Genomic DNA, 20,113 nt, shown 5'->3' with positions numbered 1-20,113 from the left:
TCATATAGAATGGTTTGGGTTGATAGGGAACTTAAAGATCCGTTAGTTCCAGCCCCCCTGCCATGAGTAGGGACAACTCCAACTATATCAGATTGCTCAAAGCCCCGTAATATTAGAGATGGTAGGAAATATACTGTGATCTCAACCACACAACACCTAAAGTTGCATAGTAACTTGAAAATGTATCAAGGCAAACCTGCAAGAGGTTTTGAGTTGAAAGTTTAGCAAGTTGTCTGATTTCTATTTGAGCAGTTAATACAGTATTATAGTAGGAATGAATGATATAATCCTATTTTGTGGTCTGAAATTTTTTTTTCAGTTAATCCAAAATGCTTCAGCTGCTCTTGTCTTGATAGTGCTCCATTTTCAGGAGGTTCCAAAACTAAGCTATCTAGCATATTTTAAATGGTTCGAGCTATTTGGATCAAGAGAAACATGACAGTTTTATTTCTGGGTTTCTGTGTGCATGGTCAAGTATTTAATCTTGACATTTACAATAACTTCTTTCTTTCAGTATTCTGTGAAACTGGAAAAAGGAGATTATACTATTCGGTTACAAATTCGTCATGAACAGAACAGTGAACTGGATCGCATCAAGGACCTTCCATTTATTGTTTCTCACAGATTGTCTAGTACCTTGAGCTTAGATATTTATGAAAACCATAGCCTTGCTCTCTTAGGGAAGAAGAAATCCAACAGTTTGACATTACCACCAAAACACAGTCAGCCGTTCTTTGTTACGTCTCTGCCTGATGACAAGTAAGTTAACTGAGGTCCTGTTTTCTTGTCTACATCTAAGCAATTGCCTCTACACCTAACTAAAATTGTGCTGTGTCTGCCTATCTAGGCTCGGTATTCCTCTTACCTTGCTCTTTCACTGTTTGGATTCTTTATTGTAGCCCCAAAGGCACGATAATGGACCTAGTTTTTAATACAGACTTTCCTTTCTTTGAACAGAATACCAAAAGGAGCAGGACCAGGATGTTATCTTGCAGGAGCTCTTACATTGTCTAAAACAGAACTTGGAAAGAAAGCTGTGAGTATTTTAAATGGATGATGGCCTCTTTCTGAAACTTCTGAATTGGGTAAATGGCATGCCAAGGAAGCACTGTATTTTATGGTTTTAGTACTTGAAAGAGCAACAGTTTTAGTGACATAACACATTTTAGAAGCAGTTGTTTTGTTATAAAGTCAGAATAACTTCTTAGTTTTGTTTTCATCTTACGATTTCAAATTAATTACAACTTCTAATTTTTGAATTCTGACTCCTTGGCTCTGAATCCCTGTATTTCTAGAAGCAACTGTTTTTTTGTTGGTGTGGCAGTCTTTAAGAGTGGTTTTGTTCAGTTGCCTAATTAGTATCGTTTTTGAATGAAAAATGTACATGTGTTTTCTGCATGTTGGTTCTCTGATGAACAGCTATGCTCTTCCTTGCATGCATACAGTTTTCAGCAAAAACATAAGTGCTTCCTTAACTCCTACATGTTACTTTTACAAAGGAGGAGGCATTTTGCTGACTCACATGCTTAAGCAGATGTTCTTACCTGCTGCACACTGATGTTGTCAACCACTAATATGACTGTATGCTCCAGCATAATGATATAAAAGCTCTGTATGTCACAGTGGAAAAAAGCAATAGGTTTTTTTTGCTCATAATGCAGCAAACCTGTAAAAAAAAAAAAAAGTTTGCTAACTTGAATGAATCCGTAGCACAACAATGCTTATAATAACCAGGTCACTCGTACGTGTATCTGGTGCTAAGGTATCTAGAAGATTCCCTCAGCTCTTCAGATATTTTCAAATAGTTGGCAAAGCTGAGAGTAAGCTTGAATCAATGCTGGTGATTAGCTGGTATTTCGAAGTAATCTATCTATGTCCATATTTCACTATTTGGAGGTGAGCACATGCCGTTAAATCTTGTTCAGTAGACAGGTTTAGCTATTCAGTCTGATTTGGCTGCGGGTAGAACTTTTGGGGAAAATTGCATGTATTGTCTTAGGTATAACTGCAAGTTAGATAATGTCTGCTAAGTATGAATGAATGAGGGGGTTAAAAATATAGTGAAGTACTTTAAAATTAGGTTTAGATTTCTTGTGATTCCTGCAAAGTTGCAAGTATACTTCTAATGGAATCGATGTTAAATCCAATATAGGAGTGCAGTATAGTTTACCTAACTTGAATTCTGTGCTTCCTTGAATTGTTGGTTGTAGTTCTTTTCTATCTTATTTTACAACTAGATAGTGTTTTTAGACACTGATTTCTGGGATGGGAAGTAGGAGGTAGTAGGTATTGCCTATCAAATTTAATTTCTTCATGAAGAATATGAAAGAGCTTACATTGAGAGAAATTCTAGCTGAGGCCTGTCATGCGTCATACTCTAAGGCTTTACTGTTATGGTCATATTTCTTTGGAAAAAGGATGATACCAGTTAACATCAGATTCTTTCCACTGCCTTTAGTAAATCTGTAGTGTGCCAGCAGACAAAAAGAGAGGAATAGGTAGCAATGTTCTCTCTAGTTCAGCAAGTAGGGTGCAATTTGAGGGAAAATACACCTAATTTCTGTGTATTTATTAAGAAATACAGAACAATGCCACTAAACAGTCAAAATCTGAAATCTGTACTTCTGAAGTGAATTTCTGTAACTTCATTAATTTAAGCTAAGTGGTTAACAACACTTGCTTGTCTTACAGGAATAACAGACTATACAAACCAATGCATTGTTGTATTAATTTTAAAAAGAAAGCATGCTTTAAGAGCGTGTTTGGTCATAGATGTGACTTAACAGTTTAAAAATATGTAGGTTGAAAGTATAATTGTACAGAGAAGGTGTCTCCATCCTGTGTGGTGTGTGCATGTTTTCTTACAGTATGTTATTCTAACTCCCAGGGGCAGTCTGCAGCAAAGCGACAAGGAAAATTTAAAAAGGTACTGAATGTTAGTTTTTGAAAAAGATATACTTAAGTCTTTTTGCATATGACTTAAAGAATTTGTCTACCAGTATTGATTTTTAATTTGTCTCCCTCATCTACCTCCTTAGTCCTGGGTCATTTGCTTCAGCACCTTAAAAACATCTACTGGTAGAATGGCAAAACACTACTGTATTACAAGGCTGAGAGGCATGTGAGCTTCTGAATACTTCTGCAATAAGTGCCATAAAAATGCATATGATGACTAGTGGTCTGTAATGATTATTTCTGTAAGATACTCAGGAATCTTCAGTATTTGTAGTCAAGATTTTCAGTGGCAAGATTTTCAGTGTTTACAATGACTTTGGTATAGTTGTAGAAAAAATAGTCCAATAAGGAATTTTTCTTAGGAGGGATGGAGTTGACTGAAAAGTCTCTCAGTTCAATATTTAGATGTATTGGAATGTACCTTGTTTTGAGTTGGTTTGTACACTGATGTAGCAGGTAGTGGAATTCAGGAAGAAAATGTGAGTAAGATGTATCTCAGGGAGGTGGAGGGAGGAGTGATTAACACAAGTGTTGAGTTTTGTGGTTTCTCATACTTTTACATTAGGTAGTACAATGTATTCCTAGCAGACAAAAGACTGCTTGTCTTTTTTTTATATAAAAATCTATTTTAACAATATACCTTTATAGAACTAGTGTTTAGGTGTTTGTTTTTTCTTTTGTTCGTCTGAAGTTCTGAAGCTATTTGCATTCTTTTGTTTTCACGGTACTGTCTTGTGGAGTTCAGGATTCTTGTTAGAAATCAGGTGTGAGAACTATGAATGCCACAATTGATTGCAGTAATCTAATTTTTTGTTGTATTTTTTCTCGTTAATGCTGAGCTGGAAAACTGAGCCTGTTAACTTAATCTGGTATTGGTGTAATAACTGTGAGGGAATGTGATCAGGCTTTACAAGAAGGATTTTAATGTACATTGCTGCAATTGTATTTTAATATGCATCTGAAATTTATGCAGATCACTTCTGGAAAGGTGATTTAAAAACCCGTGTGAATTCATGGTTTCCAGTGGATAGGATATAAAGTCTTCTCTAAGTGGATCTGTAATAAGGTGGTTAATCTCTAATCGTAACTTAATTTCTTTAACAAAATGTACTGAACAGATCCAGGAGGCTACATGTTCTGTTTTATTGTTTGTTTGGTTTTTCTTTGTTTCTAGAGCAGATCTGTGTTCAGGTCCAAGTAGTGTACCCACCCAAGCCAAAATAAAAACTGTTCCTTTTCTGGATACTTCCACCTATTACTTGCAAGAGGCATCAACCTACTGGCAGTGAATACATAAAAGCACACTGTGTTTCGGTGCGTTGATCCATGAGAGCTCCATTAATGAATAGTTTTTTTTTTTTTTTTTTTTTTCCAAGAATACAAGTCTGTGGGCTTCCGAGTTGACAAGTTTTGAGTGTTTACCCTGCCCTGTCACTTCTAAGTGTATGTGCAACACAGATATTTTTCCATGCTCAAAAACTTGTTTCTGTATCTCTTATGTGGCCTGGCCAGTCAAAAAGGTGCATGTAGATTATTTTTCAGAGATAAGTCCAGGCCCTCTTGTAGTATTAGGAGTGTTTATTTCCAAGTCTCATTTTTATTTTATGCTAGTTCTGCTCTGATACTAATGACTACTCTGCAGAAAAAGTTTTGATTTTGGGGTGTGGGGGGTTGTTAGCTTGCCACTATGTGCATGATACTACCAGAAACCCAGGGTGGGCATTTCTTGTAGTAAAGTGCTTCTGTTTTGCATGAAAGCAGTTTGAGGTTATGCCAGAAAATAACACCCTGATTTTCCAAAGAAAACATCTAATTCTTTTGTAACTAGACAAAAACGTCAATGGGTTCTTTTCACATAGTAAACAAGAGTCTTTGCCTTACTGGAAACACAGTGCAGAATGGTACACCTAATCCCTGATATTCTCCTTTGAGGACTTGATTTTGTCTGAAGACAATAATAGAAACACTTAGGTATGGGTTTTTTACAAAGTATCTTTCTGTCTTCTGTAAGTGCAGAACTTTTTTTTATTTAAAAAAAAATACGAAGTTCAGTTGTCAGACAGATAGGATAAGTGTAAAGTTCAGAATTCACGTATGTTTTCCTTTGAACTGGTCCCCACTGAAGTGGAGAGAACCCCACTGTCTTGGCATGGGAAGCTGATTTACCCCTAAAAGTGTGCTTGTTTCTTAATGGAGCAGCACATGCTAAACAGCTGCGTGGGGGAAAAAGCAATGGTTGTGTACCTTACTTCTTTCACAACCTAACTTCTGTCATGCAGTTAGAATCTGACTCTTCCCTTGTCTCCAGCTTTTGTCCTGTATGTGGTCAGAATGGAAACAGAATTTTTCTGGTCTGTAGGAACCAATTTTTTTGTTACCTTACGTAATGCAACTTTTGAACAACAATATCATAGGATCACAAAATAATTTGGGTCAGAAGGGACCTTAAAGCCTGTCCAGTTCCATCCCCCCTGCTGTGGGCAGGGACACCTCCCACCAGACCAGGTTCCTCAAGGCCCCATCCAGCCTGGCCTTGAACACCTCCAGGGATGGGGCATCCACAGCTTCTCTGGGCAACCTGTTCCAGTGCCTCACCATCCTCAGGAGAGAATTTCTTCCTTATATCTAATCTAAACCTACCCTTTTAGTTTAACACTATTCCTCCTTGACCTGTTGCTACACTCCCTGACAAAGAGCCCCTCCCCTGCTTTTTTTTAGGCCTCCTTTAGGTTCTGGAAGGCCACTGTAAGGTCTCCTTAGAGCCTTCTCTTCTCCAGGCTGAACAACCCCAACTCCATCAGCCTGTCTTCATAGGAAAGGTGCTCCAGCCCCTTGAGTATCTTTGTGGCCCTTCTCTGGACTCGTTCTAACACTGCCACGTCCTTCTTGTGCTGGGGGCCCCAGAGCTGAATGCAGTGCTCCAGGTGGGGTCTCAGGAGTGCAGAGCAGAGGGCCAGAATCTCCTCCCTTGCCCTGCTGGCTAAAGGACAGAGCTCATACATCTTTCTCCCTACTTTGCCATCCTTTCCTATGCACTTATAGATAAATGGCAGTGAAAGCCTGATAAATATTCGAAGTCAAATGTAAGAAGAAATATGTTGGATTACTTCTTTCAGCATTAGACGTTATTCCTGTCTAACCAGGAGGCCTTCAAAAATACAATGAAGTGAATGTATTTGATCAAATTTTGTGTCAACCTGGCTGGTGACTCTAAGGAACTAGATCAATTTTCAGTTAAACAAGAATACTGCCTTAAAAATAACCAATGTTATGCACGCTGTTTGCATCTTAAAGTAGATATGAATTCCTTACATGCTTTCAGCTGTGTGTGTGCAGACATCATATGCATGGTATTCATTAAAAGGAAAATGAGACCACGAATGTGTTTCTTCAGGAAGTTTTTTGCTGTGCTTAGTTACTCTGTTGAATGCTTTGAAATGCAAATAGCAGTATTTTTTAGGGCTTTTCCACATGAGGTACCAGATGTCAAAGCATCAGACAGAAGTCTAAATTTAAATCTTTAAATTTAATGGTTAATTATTAGCGTAGCTCTTTTGAGCACCTTGTAGATGTTTTATGCATACAGTTTGTAGTTCTAGTGAAAAGGAAACCCTCTGAGGCTTATCAAATTGTGCACGGAGCACACTGACCAAAGTGTGTATCATGTATACTTCCAAAGTTTTTAATGTTGCTTACTTTTTTTAGAGGATAAACAAAGGGTAGTAGCTTCCTCATTAGTTTGAAAGTTGCCTTCAAGTAATCTTTCCAGCGTATAATATGCTTGCTCACTGCCATTCTGTCTGTAGCTCTTGCGAAGAGTTGCCTTTCTTCTCCTTAAGCTCTGATGAGCCTTTCTTTAAGGGCAAGGACACTGTCTGGGATGTTCAGGTAACTCAGGGGCTGCACAGTTCTCATAGAGGCGAGGCTTGAGAATGGACAGGCCATTTAGATACATAACCCCAAACATGTTGCCAAGTACCCTCAAAGAGAACTTTAAGGAAGGAAATCTTGAAATACTAGAAGAATATTTCTAGGAAGGCAGGTTTCTTTCTTAGGAAAATGTTAGTCTCAGCATAGGATCTATATTAAAAAAGACATTGTAAATTACTGATTCAGATTTTCTGACTGGACTAACTTTGTAGGCATTTTAAAATGTTTGGTTTGTTTTAATGAAGTACATTGTTTCTACCTTTCTAATTACCTTAGCTAGCCCCTTTACCACTGGGTCCTGACTTCTGTACCCTCTACTGCATGCTTTTGCCTTCATGATGCGTTTTGTCACACTCTGGCCTAGGTACTGCTGAGGTCTTGTTTAGGTGTATTGCCTGGTCGTGCACATCATACTTGAAGTGCACGTGTGCAGAGTAGTTCCTGTGAAAACTACACTTTAATGTGTACTAGTGATCTAAACTAGGTTTAAAAAAAATATCTGTAAACGTTACTTTTGTGCTTTACCTGTAATTACATATTAAATAACTGGAAGGATTGTCTTAGGGGGGGGAATACTGCCACTTAGTCTTACCAGTATAGTTTTCAGTAAACCCTAGCAAGCCCCTGATCTGTTTGGATTGTCATTCAGATAAAATTGTTCTGCCTCAGTGTTCTTCCATAGCCTCAGAAGTGTAGTGCTTAAGTCCATTATTCCAAAGTTCTGCATAACAGTTTGTAATAGTCACCTTTATACTCATTAATTGAGTGAAATAAATCGTGCACAAGATTTTATTTCATTATGCAACACTGACTTCATTTATGGGAAATGTATTCACGTAAAATCTATTTTGGAATAATTGGTTTGAATACCTAAATTGCCACAAGAATTGAGCAGGCAACACAGTAGTTTACGTAATATTCAACAGGCTAATCGTATCTGGAGGATTTAAACTTCTCTGTGAAATATTCTCTATATAGGCTGTCTGGACATGTGCCCTCAGAGTTTGTAAATGAAAAACACAAAAAAACCATCCGCCCACCAGCTGTAATGTCTTAGAAGCAATGACTAGATTCTAATGCTGGCTTATTTGGAAATGCATGTATAAGTTATCTCAGGAAGTGGGCTTCAGAGCATTGGCTAAGGTCAATTAGGATTTTCATTTTAATAGCTGTAGCTGATTTTCATGTGATATTTGTCAACTAGTGTAGCATGAACTCAAACTATAGTGATATTTCATTGCTAGCATGTAAAGTTTTCAAAAATAAAATCCAGCTGTTGTCTGCTTAGTATGAGCACAGCTACAGGTGAAACTGGAAAGAAAGTCTGTAGCATCAAACTGGGAAACAGTTGACTGTGGATGCACCTGCTTTTCAGTAGGCACAACAGGGAAGAAATACTCTCTCAGAAGGAATAAATTTGTGTATCCTGTGGTGTAATTCATGTTTATGTTACTGTAGTATTTTTAGAATTCAGTCACCTTCATTTGTTTGTTTAGTACCCCATTTGTAGGATAGAATCTCTGACTCCTTTGCCTTTTAACCAAACTATTTGCTTTCTTTAAAAACAAAAAAATTAAACTTGCAATTCCCTAACTAATATTATGTAAAATTATCTGAATACAAAAATATCAGATATGTTCAGTCTTAAGCTTTTTTTGTCTTATACCAAGTGTGCTGTTCGGATACTTAGATCCTCATATTGTGTTTTTTTTTAAAAAAAAAAAAAAGAGCTAGAGCAGTTTCGGAATTCTTAGTGACATATACGTTTGCTCTTGGAATCCTTACTCACTGTATCTATAGCTCAGAGTAGTTGCTTGCTATGATTTAGCTTTTCTATCACATCAGAAAGTGTACTGTATCCTTCTCAGTATGTGCCTCTTTTCCCACCTCCAGGATGTTCTTACAGTTCATTATCATCTGATACCATCACCATCAAAGAGTAAAAATGGCAGCAAAGAAAAAGAGAGAGAACAGGAAAAAGAAAAAGATGTAAAAGAAGAATTTGCTGAAGCTTTACGAGATCTAAAAATACAATGGATGACCAAGTATGTGTGCTGTCATTACTACACAACCTTGAAGCAGCTATACAAAGAAACTATATGTTTAATGCTAGGATTAAAAACTCCAGAATCTGTACTTTCATGTTCTGTCCTTCTCTCTTCTAGGCTGGATACCCCTGACATGTACAATGAGTTGAAGGAAGCCTTTCCTAATCATCTTCCTCTGTATGTTGCAAGACTTCATCAGCTGGATTCTGAAAAGGTTATTTAACATTACAAAACTTTGTCTCACTGCATCTGTTTTGCCTAAACAACTGAATCTTTCTTCCCACGTGTTTGGTCTTGAAGTGACTGCTTTAGCTGTACTTAGTATAATAAAGCAGAAATTTCTAATTAGACTGGCAATAATATAATAAGCCACCTCCCTAACGTGAATCCCTTAACCCTGCAGTAGAATGAAAGCCTTCTAAAGTATGTTTGCTTATCATTTGTTCCTTATTCAGTTCAACATATGAAAAACATGTAAACATGAGAAAGCTGCTTCTTTACTGCTTCAGGTTACAATGGTATTATTCTGAACAGTGGTACCTGAGACAAGCACACTTTCGATTGTGCTCCTTCACTGAATTGGTAATTTCTCATAGAAGAATTGCCCAGACAACTGGACAATTACTGGGGACAGTAATCCTTTTAAATAACACGGTTAAGTCCATCGTATGTCAGTGTTGCCAAAAATGAGAACCATGAACTATTAAACAAAAGTCTACGTATATTTTTTTGTTCATCTTGAAGATAAACAGCTTCATCTGTATGTCATTGTTTTTAGTCAGAATTTTTTTCTGTGTATTTGATTCTGATTTTGCATTTCTTTGTGAAATGAACAACTGCTACCATTATTTATTAAGAGGATTCATTTGTACTGGAAGAGCTTTTTCTTCCTGTAAAAACTGCATTTTGCTTATACGTACCTTGTATTTTACAATCTATTTTCAGTAAAATGTAGTACATATGTGTGAAATCTTGATAATGCAGACTTCTCATCAGGAGTTTCTGCATAAAAAGTTGGAAAAAACTCAGAAGTTCATATTGAATCACGTCCTGTTATTTCTGTGTGCCTTTGCAATTATCCTAGTGGTAGTAAAATCAACAATCAATTAGTATGATTTCATATTGCTAAATACCTTTTTATTCTTCATTTAGGAACGTATGAAAAGACTTGATGAAATTGTTGAAGCTGCAAATACTGTAATCTCTCATATTGATCAGACAGCGTTAGCAGTTTATTTTGCCATGAAGACTGATCCCAGACCTGATGCAACTACTATAAAAAAGTACCTACCCAGTAAATAATTTTCTTGCATCCTATTTTTCTAATCTATGTACCTTGTCTCTGCTGTTAAGAATTGGAATGACTATAACATTGCTAAATGACTTACGAGTTGTTTTTCTTCAGGCACAAATAGTTTCAAGTTTGCTTTCAAGAAGTTTTCATTCTTTATTATATTTCAAGAATGCAGGAACACTGAAGCGTGCAAATTTTTGCTTTGAAATGTTAAATAAACAAAGGTGCTTTCAGGATGTAAATAAGACCAAAAAATGGGGTATTAAGTTTGTATAAAGCTAAATCTCAAATCAGAGGGAACACTAGGACCTTGCTGTGGAGGTGTGTGTTTGGAATGCTAGCTGCCTTTTCATAATACCTTGCAACCTCTTGGCTATGGATTAGAGGGCAAAATTGACAGCAGTTTTAGAAATAACCAATTGCCAAAGATTTAATTTGTGAAAGGCATAGTGACCACACTTGTGCTTACAAGTATTTTTGAGAATTTATAGTTTAGTTTTAGATATGTTCCTCTGAATTACCAGTATACATCCCTAGGAAGACAGTAATTGGAACGTGACACTGTAGTCTGGAGAGTAACTGGTGGATTTTGTAGTGCGTGTTGAGGTGTTGTTTTAGTCACAAATACAAGAGCAACAGGTTTGAAGATAAGTCCCTTAAAAGAGGAGGTGCACATTTGCTTGTTATTTTAGATAAAATACAGATTTCAGTTGTGAAATGAGTCTATCTGTTCTAACTTTCCTGAATATTTGCATATAATTCTAGAGTTGCTGATATAAAAACGAAGTTATGCCATAATACATTTCATTCTAAACATTTCTTGGGAGGTTGACCCATTAGATCATGTGGTTGAATGTAACTTCTGAAATTGAACACCAAATGCAGCGGTGCTTTAAGTGCATGCAATTCCTTTGAAGTCAGCAGAATTGTATCTGCTTATGTTAGTGTTGGATTTGACTCCGTTTATAATGCCAAGAACTGTAAAGCTGTATTTCTAGATGCTGGCTTATGCAGTTTTCAAATCCTGAGTTATCCTTGCCTTAAAACGCCACAGATGTTTCAGACTTGGAAGAACAATTGAGTTTGTATAATGCAGATTACCTCTAATTTTTTTTCCAATTATTTTTATTTATGGTAAATAGCTTTATTTTTAAAATGGTCTGTGTGCTTATTTTCATTTCGTGTGTGCTAACTGCTGATAACAATTAAAATCAGTACTGATTCTGTTCGTAATGATACATCTGTGAAAAGTCATTAATATTTTTTCTTGCTATTTTTATCTAGTGAAATGGAAAAACAGAAGAGTACTTTACTGGACGCCCTTTGTCGAAAAGGAAGTGCACTGGCTGACCAGCTTCTTCATCTGCAGGCCCAAGATGGGGCCGCTTCCAGTGATACTGAAGGCAAAGATGAAGATCACGAGAGCTGCTCAGAAGCCTTGACAGAGACATTCTGGGAAACAACAAAATGGACTGATCTTTTTGACAGCAAGGTAAGAGAGCAGAGCAGACTTTTTCTTTTGCATGTTGTATATTTAGATGATCTCTCCCGGAATTATGCACCACCTTTGTGAGCACAGCCTCATACGTTCCTCTCTTCTGCTTTTTCACGCTGTCCCCATAAGTTGTGCTTCCTTAATGACCTTTTTCCACAGAGGTTTTGTGAAGTCTATGAGAACCGTGGTAAGGGATGGCTCTCCGCATGTTAATGTAAAGGTTAAGGGAAGGGTGTAGAACAGTACCAGATTTCCAAAAAAGGTGCTTGCTTTATTGAATTGCTTCTTTCTGTACCTTTCAGGCAATAGTTTGGTTTAACCTCTGAGCTGTTCCAGCTGTACACAGGTGTGCAGCATCCCTTCTCTGTTCAGTCCTGCATTCTGTAGGCTCTTCTACACTATGGACAAGAGAAGTTTTGTGTTTTGCTGTTAGTAATGTCTATAGAGGTAAAAGAAGAAACCCTTGGAAATGATTACACTTAAATTGATTAGCACAAAATTCCCTGTTATTTCAAGGTTCCTAATCCTGAGACTTAAGTTTGTCTGCTTCGTTCAAGACAGCTATTCCAGAACAAAAATCCCTTGAGGCATTATAGTGGCATTATAGTTGTAGGATTTTTAATATTCTGAGTTGATTTTGTATGTTCAATGGTTGCGTTATTCTGTATTATTTAATTAGTTGCTGTGTGTAACTCTACATATGGCTGTGTTAGTGGAAGATGATGTGACCAGTGTATTTATTTATATTTCAGTTAAATTGCCAAAGCACTTCAGATAGTTACAAAAGAAAAAAATTAAATTACTTAATTTACTTGACAATAAGGACTCTTCCTGGTTAAGAACTTGTGCTTGAACTGGAGGCCTGAACAAGAAGGTTGATGGTGTCTACCCTCACTTCTTTAGTGTATATATTCTTGTACACATACATCTTTTAAGCATTCATCTTCTAATCTTTAACCAATTATAGTATCCTGTGGTAGCAGATTTTATGCTTTAATCATGTTGTGTGTGACATGATTTTCCTGCTGCCTATCTTTAAATGCAGTATTGTGTTCCAGTGTAGTGAAACCTGTCCTACTTTTATCTTTTGGTTGTAAACATGATGGGAATATTTTCAGTGGAAAAACTGTCAGTATAGTCATCCTGTTGGAAGCTGATCAAGAAAAGCGTTTTGGTCTGGAATGAGTAATTCTGTCTTGAATTGAACAGATTAGGGATTTGAACCTCTCTCTTGGATCCAAGCATGGATCCATGTCTAAGTTCATGTTCAGGTTTCGCTCTGAAAATAGATTCTTCTTTATGGTTAAATTAGAACTAAAAGGCCAACTTTTTTTTAACCTTGTAGTAGCATTTCATATGTAAATGATTTCTTTCATGTTATGCAGTGTGTTTGTTTGCTTTCCCTCTTGGTATTACCAGTCAAAATGAAATCTAAACTGATTGGGGATACTTCTAGTGCAGAAATATTCTAGAGTGCTTGGGATATTTTGAATCTGGTGGCTTCTGAACGTGGAGAAAATGAGTCTATTGTACCCTAATGACACGGGAGGTACGTCGTCCCATGTTTTTCTGCAGCCTGTCCTGTACCCATACGTAGCCTCACTTACTCTACCCATCTGGCCCATGTACAGTTTGTTTTCTGTGGTCTCTCACTGCTGAACAAATTGCCCTGTATCAGCACAGTTGTGATTACTAGCATGCGTAGTATTATATTATGAAGGCCACAAAGGTTAGGGGACTGGAGCATCTGTTGTATGAGGAGAGGCTGAGACTGTTCAGCCTGGAGAAGAGAAGCCTCAAGTAGATCTTTTCAGTGTGAATAGATAGGTGGTGCTGGGGCAGCCAGGCTCTTTGCACTGTTCCCAGCAACAGGATGGGAGGCAGTGGGCAAAAACTAAAACACATGAGTTTCTACTTAAGCATAAGAAAAAGCTTTATTCTGTGAAGGCGATCCAGTGCTAGAATGAGGTTCCCATGTGGGTGTTGAAGTCTCAGTCCTTTGAGGTATTCAAAACCTGATCGGACACAAGCTGGGGCAATCTGTTCTAGGTGGGCCAGCCCTGCAGCCCCCTGCTACCAAGCCCTTGCTATGAAAACCCAATACATTTGCATAGCTTGTTAGTTTCTGCGGTGCTTTTCTTCGTGCTTTGTGTGATCTATAAGCCTGTATGTTGGTCAGTAATTATGCAGTGATAGTTTTGCTATCAATTTTTTGGAACTGAGACTTAATTTTTCACATTTTTACTCTTACATTTTCTCTTTCTGGAAACTCTGAAAGGGATGAGGAGTGAAAATACTTAGGTCTTAGTGGGATTGAGAACCTTGCTTTGAAAGGAGATAATAGTGCGCTGTAATAATTTTCCCTACTAACAGATTTGGAGAAAAGGACTAAGGCTGGAGTCAGGGAAGTTATTTTCAATAAAGAAAAGGTTTTTGTTTCTCTTCATTGTGTTACAGAAATTATATGCTTGCTGATGATCATATTCTTTCATTCCTATTGCTAACAGGTGTCATGTTCCTCTAGCAGTTTTCTTGAGATCTAGCTGTAGTTAGCAGTTACACAGTTCAAATGAGATGTTTCAGCTGTTAGCACTGTGGTTTCCAGCCAGTGAAGGAGTGTTATTTGTGTGGTCATTCAAAAACATAAACGTATGATGAGTATCCAATTAAGCTTTTTTTTAAGGATCACTATTAATGTCCAAGACTACAGAATTGTATTATGGTATGGCCTGACACAAAAAAACATAGGGGGGGAAAAACCACAACTATATTCCTCTTATCTTCTGTTGTAAACGCTGAGAATAGCAATACATGTGTGTCATGGGCTTTTCTTCAAAAAATGAATTCAACACTTCTTAGTTCCTCCATTCTACCCACTTCTGCCAAACTGCATCTGATGTTCAAGCTGTCATGTCAGTGTCTTCTGTCCTATAGACAGGCCAACAGAATGCTTTAAATATCTACAGTAGCATTTGGTCTTCCTCCTTTGTAACTTTTTATTTATGTAGAAGAAGCAGTACTGTAAGTTTTCAGCTTAGTGTTGCATGCAATGTTCTGCTTTACTTCTGGAGTATTTTGCTATTTTAAAAACAAATTAAGCTGCTTAGTGCAAATACGTTTATTTTGAAGACTGGTAGAAGGAAATTTTAAGTTTTGAAAATTAAGAGGAACCTTACTGTTCATGTAGCTTGCATCCTTTGAGGAGGGGAGTTTAAGAATAGTGTCGAGGACTTAATTTTGTAAAGTAATATTTAAGGCTTCAAAACAGATTCTAAGATTGTTAGAATACTTACCAGGTATTGTTGTTTGAGTAAGGTCAATAGCATCCATTCTGTTGGTAAAGATCTTCAGCCCAGCTGACCTGTGCTCAGCAAAACTCACCTTAATAGTAACCAAGAAAATGACTGTAATAGTTTTTCTGTAATGATGCCCTGGGCAGACTTAAGCAGGAGTGATAAAATGAAGTGTGGTGGCTTGGCTATATTGCCTAGCCTTGGATGATTGCCTTGCCTTTTGAAGAACAAAAGTTTGGAAGAAGGTAAAGTTTGAAGTAATGATGTAGGATCAGGAATAGGCCTCGTATAAATGTCCTTCAAATGAAGGAGTCCTCGAAAGGCAGCCAAGTTATTCTAATGTATGAGGTTGGAACTTAAAACGTGGAGCTCTTAAAACATGGAGCTCTTGTCTGTACATGAACATGGCTTTGGGTCATTGATGCTCAGAAGATGGAACAACTGGGTGAGAACAAATGGAAAAGAAGCACTAGAGTTACTGCAGTGATGATTCAAGTGTTTGTATGGCTTTAGATAGAAATATTGCATTGAGAGAAACGTGGTGCTTCTACTTCAAAGCTTCACTTAAGTCAAAGTTCATTCAGATGAAAATAATTAAAAAGCTAAGTGAATTTCTGAAAACCAAAAGAGAACGTTTTCTTTTATGTTGTTTCTAAAGGTGAGTTAAGAATGTTATCACACACAGACATGTTTCTGCTCACCCTCTAGTAAATCAAGTGCTACTACTGGTTTCACCTCTCTTCTGCTGTTGAAGCATGTGTGTTACCACATGGCATTCTTAAGTTCCTTTAATTTCTTCTTTTCCATTGAAGTGTCATGATTGTCATCATTATAGCAAGTATGTAGGGAAGCTGCTGCTGTCTCTTGATAGTGAGTACATTGTTCACACTTTCCGCTATTCTAGTTAAATCATTTGTTTCTGAAGCTTAATTTTAAATGACACAAGAAAGAAAATACTTAAGTATTCTGTGCACAAAAGCATTTCAAATACACCCTACTTGAAGCAGTTCTATTCAGCCAGTATTTGTTTGATCATGCTAACACATTTGTGATAGTGCTTTAGGTGTTTTAGTATTGGAATATAAATTCTGGAATTTTTCTTCTACTCAGAACATAATTTCAAAATTTGTTGGCCCAAATCCCCAGTTTTAAACAAAACTGCTACAGGAGACTAGTAGGATTTGCCTGTTTGTTACTGGGACTGACTCATCTACTGAATTTAATGCTTGTTAACCTTTAAATTAGCTGTTCGGGGATACAGAAAAAGTCATGTTTAAAAATAAGTAAACAAATAAAATACCCAGACCTTTCCATCCTGCCTTTTAAACATCTTTAGCCTGGAGTGTTTTTCATATTACTGTCAGGTGCAGCTGTCTCTTCCAACTGATCGTATTCTGTCACTGTCAAAAGCTTGTTACTGTATACTCGGTTCCATGAACTCCCTTCCCTTTCTAGAAAACGAGTCAATTTTTGTATGAATATTGTTTTTATTTGTAAGGAGGCATTTGATAGAGAAGAGAGTCAGCAAAGGTAGCCAAGAAACCTTAGTTTATTGCCATAGATGTATATGAACGTGAAGAAACTCAATTGCTGGTAATAAGCGTGACAACTTCAATATTCTTACAAGTGGTTGGGGTGTGTGTTATCTATAGGTTATATTGTGTAACCTAGCATTGTAATTATTTGTAAATGTAGGTACGTTTTAATGAACAGTTCAAATAATGAAGTAACTGATTATATAAGTCTGTTTTCCTTTTCCTATGTATTGGTATGAAGGTACAAATGGTTTTATTAGGTAGTTTAGTATTGATGAACTTAAAACATACTGGTTTTTAAAGAGCATTTTCAGGCTTTAAAATACTTCAGCTCTGCAGATGTCTTGAGATCACTTCAGAACTCTGTCATCCAAAATACACATCTCTGTGTAACCATCAGCAACTTAGGCAAGTAATGAGGAGCTCAATATCCAACTACCTCTGCAGGTCACGCATTTAGTATGCTTATCACAGGCCATTAGCTTGGGGAATGTAGTATTTAACAGTGATTCCCCCAAACCCATTATTCTAGAAGTGCACATTGGTTTGGGTTTTTTTATTACCCTTTGTTTATAGTTCTTTGGCCAATCTCGTCCATGTCAAGGCCAGAAAAGCTGGCCTTTATGTTTATTGAAATTATGAAATAATATGAAATATTGAGAATTCATTTCTACTCTTTCATATAGCAACTGCTTTTGTATATAATAAATTTATTTGCTGTTGTTATACATTCTGATAGCAGCTGTATGTTATATCTTAATAGCACTCCAGTTTACATTTTGCTTACACATATCAAGGAAACATTATCTTCATTACTGTGGTACTATAAAGCTTGCAATATTTTAATTATAAGGCTTACCTGAACCAATATATGCACAAGTTATAAAGTATTATTTCTTACCTAATTTTTTGCTTGTAAATCCGTACTGGTTTTAAAGCATCTATTATGTTATTCTTAACATCTGAAGTGCTAACAAACTTTTAGTAGTTTTGGTTAACTTGCTTACAGCTGACTTTTTTTTTTATCAAGCACTAAGACAAATTATCATCTTTTATCAAAAAGTCTTGGAGCATTGTTTTAAACTTTTGGTCCAGCAGATTTTTTTTATTATTTTTTTTGTGTAGAAATACCCAAACTTTTATTTGGCCAGAGCAAGGGTGTTTCGTAAAATGCTTTGTTTTCTTGCCACAAAAACTCTAGGAAGCCCTGTTACGAAAGAAATGCTGTCAAGTGGCTTTCCTCCTGCCTTTATCACTGATGTTCAGTAGCCATTCAAAACTTACAGGGTCAGGTAAGAGTTTTCTTAATAGAGCAGTGACGTTATTTTTGGTTAGCCTCTAATATGTTATATTTGCTGAGAGCTCCAATGCATCTTTCATTTGATTTTGGTTTATTTGTTTGTTTCTGTTTTTGTTTTGTGGTTCTATCATCTTTCCAGAAGGGATTTTTTTTGTTGTTTAGTTTAACCAATTGAGTCTGCTAATGGACCCACTGAGCAGTTATTCAGAAGTGTTTGCTGATGTGTTTTGCTCTAGGAAAATATCCAAAATAATTGGATTGAGAACACAGCATGCAAAATACTTTTCCAATAGCAATATTTGGAAAATCTGTATGTGAATGGTGCTGTAAGCTCATCGTTGCATATATGTCTGTGCTTTAACTAATACGAATTGTATTCAAAAGCTGTTGTAGCTTAAGTGAATGCTTCAACAGAACAAAATAAGTACTTGAAGACAGAAGAACGAGCAACTCTGAGTGCTTGGCATATACTTCAGAGCTTGAAAATTACACCTTTTCTTTCATGATAATTGTGTTATTTCTTCTTCTAGCTCAGTCTTTTAAGCATATATCCTGCAAAGAATAGTGTGTGCAATTAACATTCAGTATAAGCGTATTCAGGTAGCTGAAATTAGGAAGGGTCTTCAGTCCTTACAGGATAGGGATGTCAGATTCCTTAACATTTATATTTCTGGAAAGTATGTACATTTTTGTATTGTAATACAAAGTATTTTTTAACATCCTTGAAGTGTTTCTGTTAGCTTCTCAATTCTATGTTTTAAGTATTCGTTGTTGGGAAAATGTGACTTTTATTGGAGGAGTCAGAGAGGAAAAGGATAACTAATTGTACTAAGCGAGAGCAAATGAATAGTAAACTTTAGTACCAGATTTCATAAAAACTTTGCTAACCACACTAATACCATATTCTCCAATTTTGGTGCTGTCACTATTTGAGGGAAAAAAATAATAAAACCTACTTAGTATGAGTGTTCCAAAGGAAGTATATGAAGCTGTGCTTAATTTGGCACTAATTCTCAGTGTTGTAACTGGTGAAGTAGTATGAACTATCTGGCAACACCCTGAACACCCTGTTTGAGTGTTCAGAACCTAGTTTATTTTACATTAACTCTGAAGTAGACACAAACATTTGTATGTGCTGGTTATACCATTGACAGGTATTGTAAACTCTCTCTTTGGAGTTTGTATCATCAAGGGGAAGCTTTGTTATAATCTGTTCTTAATACAGTATCAATATTGAGGAGTTGGCCAAAATCTGAGGCTTGTCTTCATGCTTACCTGTCTTCATTGCTTGTTTATAACTATGTGCATACCTGTGTGTGTGTATGTATATATATGTGTATTTATATATACACACATATATACTCATACATATATACATATATATATCATTCAGTATATATGTTCATACTTGTTTCTGCAGTAAGTTCATTTCCTGGGAATCGAAACTCTCAATTGGGTCTTTGTTTCTGTGGGTCAAAGATACACCTGACTGGTTCTTGGTTATTATTTTTTTAGTTATTTTATACCGTACAGTTGCCTCTAGCAAATGGAAGTCCAAAGAAGCTAGAAATGTGGTGAATAAAAAATTTGAATAATGAAATCTGTATTACATTAGATATTCTGAAGTTGGACGTGTTCAGGAAGTCAGAAGTAGAAAAGTTTTGTTTATAACTACTACTGTGAATCATCTGTTTCCCTGCAAAGAAAAATGCAAACTATTTTGTGCATATGTTTTACTTTAAGTCACTTCTGCTGCCTGAGCAAAATCTGCTATTTCTTGCTAAGCCTTGTAGGATTCAAATATTAAAATATCTAAATTGTGTTTGTTTTCACATTGTAGGTTTTAACTTTTGCCTATAAGCATGCATTGGTAAACAAAATGTATGGCAGAGGTCTCAAGTTTGCAACAAAACTTGCAGAAGAAAAGCCAACGAAAGACAACTTGAAGAACTGCATTCAGGTAAGGTTTATCTAGTAAACTAATGGGCAGTGTTAATACTGAGAAAGCGTTTAAAAGTAAGAGAGGTATAATCCCTTTTATCTTTTACGTTGTAGAACTTGCCAAACTTTAACACTTTAGCCTTATTCAGGTTTTTGTGGTTTGGCCTATTTTTTTTTATTTCTAGAATATCTCATTTTTAATTATCACTTTTAGCAGATTTACCTTCTGGAACTTAGTGTAGGACAAAAAAAAAAAAAGTTGAGATAATTTAGCAAAAAAAGTATGTATATTTAAATCATATGATGTTGATTTTTAACCACT

General features: G+C 36.4%; 1 protein-coding gene across 3 annotated transcripts in view; it reads left to right on the top strand.

The window, feature by feature from the left end:
* The window catches only part of TPP2 (tripeptidyl peptidase 2), a 48,827-nt gene that overhangs the window by 27,478 nt on the left and 1,236 nt on the right, over positions 1-20,113 (top strand). The window contains exons 22-29 of one of the 3 annotated variants that reach the window (XM_080605110.1): positions 515-759; positions 958-1,036; positions 2,888-2,926; positions 8,779-8,930; positions 9,051-9,147; positions 10,086-10,216; positions 11,512-11,719; positions 19,691-19,810. In XM_080605110.1, coding sequence (XP_080461236.1) covers positions 515-759; positions 958-1,036; positions 2,888-2,926; positions 8,779-8,930; positions 9,051-9,147; positions 10,086-10,216; positions 11,512-11,719; positions 19,691-19,810 — 1,071 coding nt within the window. Of the gene's footprint in view, positions 1-514; positions 760-957; positions 1,037-2,887; positions 2,927-8,778; positions 8,931-9,050; positions 9,148-10,085; positions 10,228-11,511; positions 11,720-19,690; positions 19,811-20,113 lie in introns of all 3 variants that reach the window. The other 2 variants (XR_013955190.1, XM_080605111.1) reach the window with 2 other exon arrangements.

This window comes from Anser brachyrhynchus (genome assembly GCF_964034855.1).
Source record: "Anser brachyrhynchus genome assembly, chromosome: 1".
Taxonomy (NCBI): domain Eukaryota; kingdom Metazoa; phylum Chordata; class Aves; order Anseriformes; family Anatidae; genus Anser; species Anser brachyrhynchus.
The sequence above is the reverse complement of the archived record's forward strand: the minus strand, read 5'-3'. Positions and strand labels throughout refer to the sequence as shown.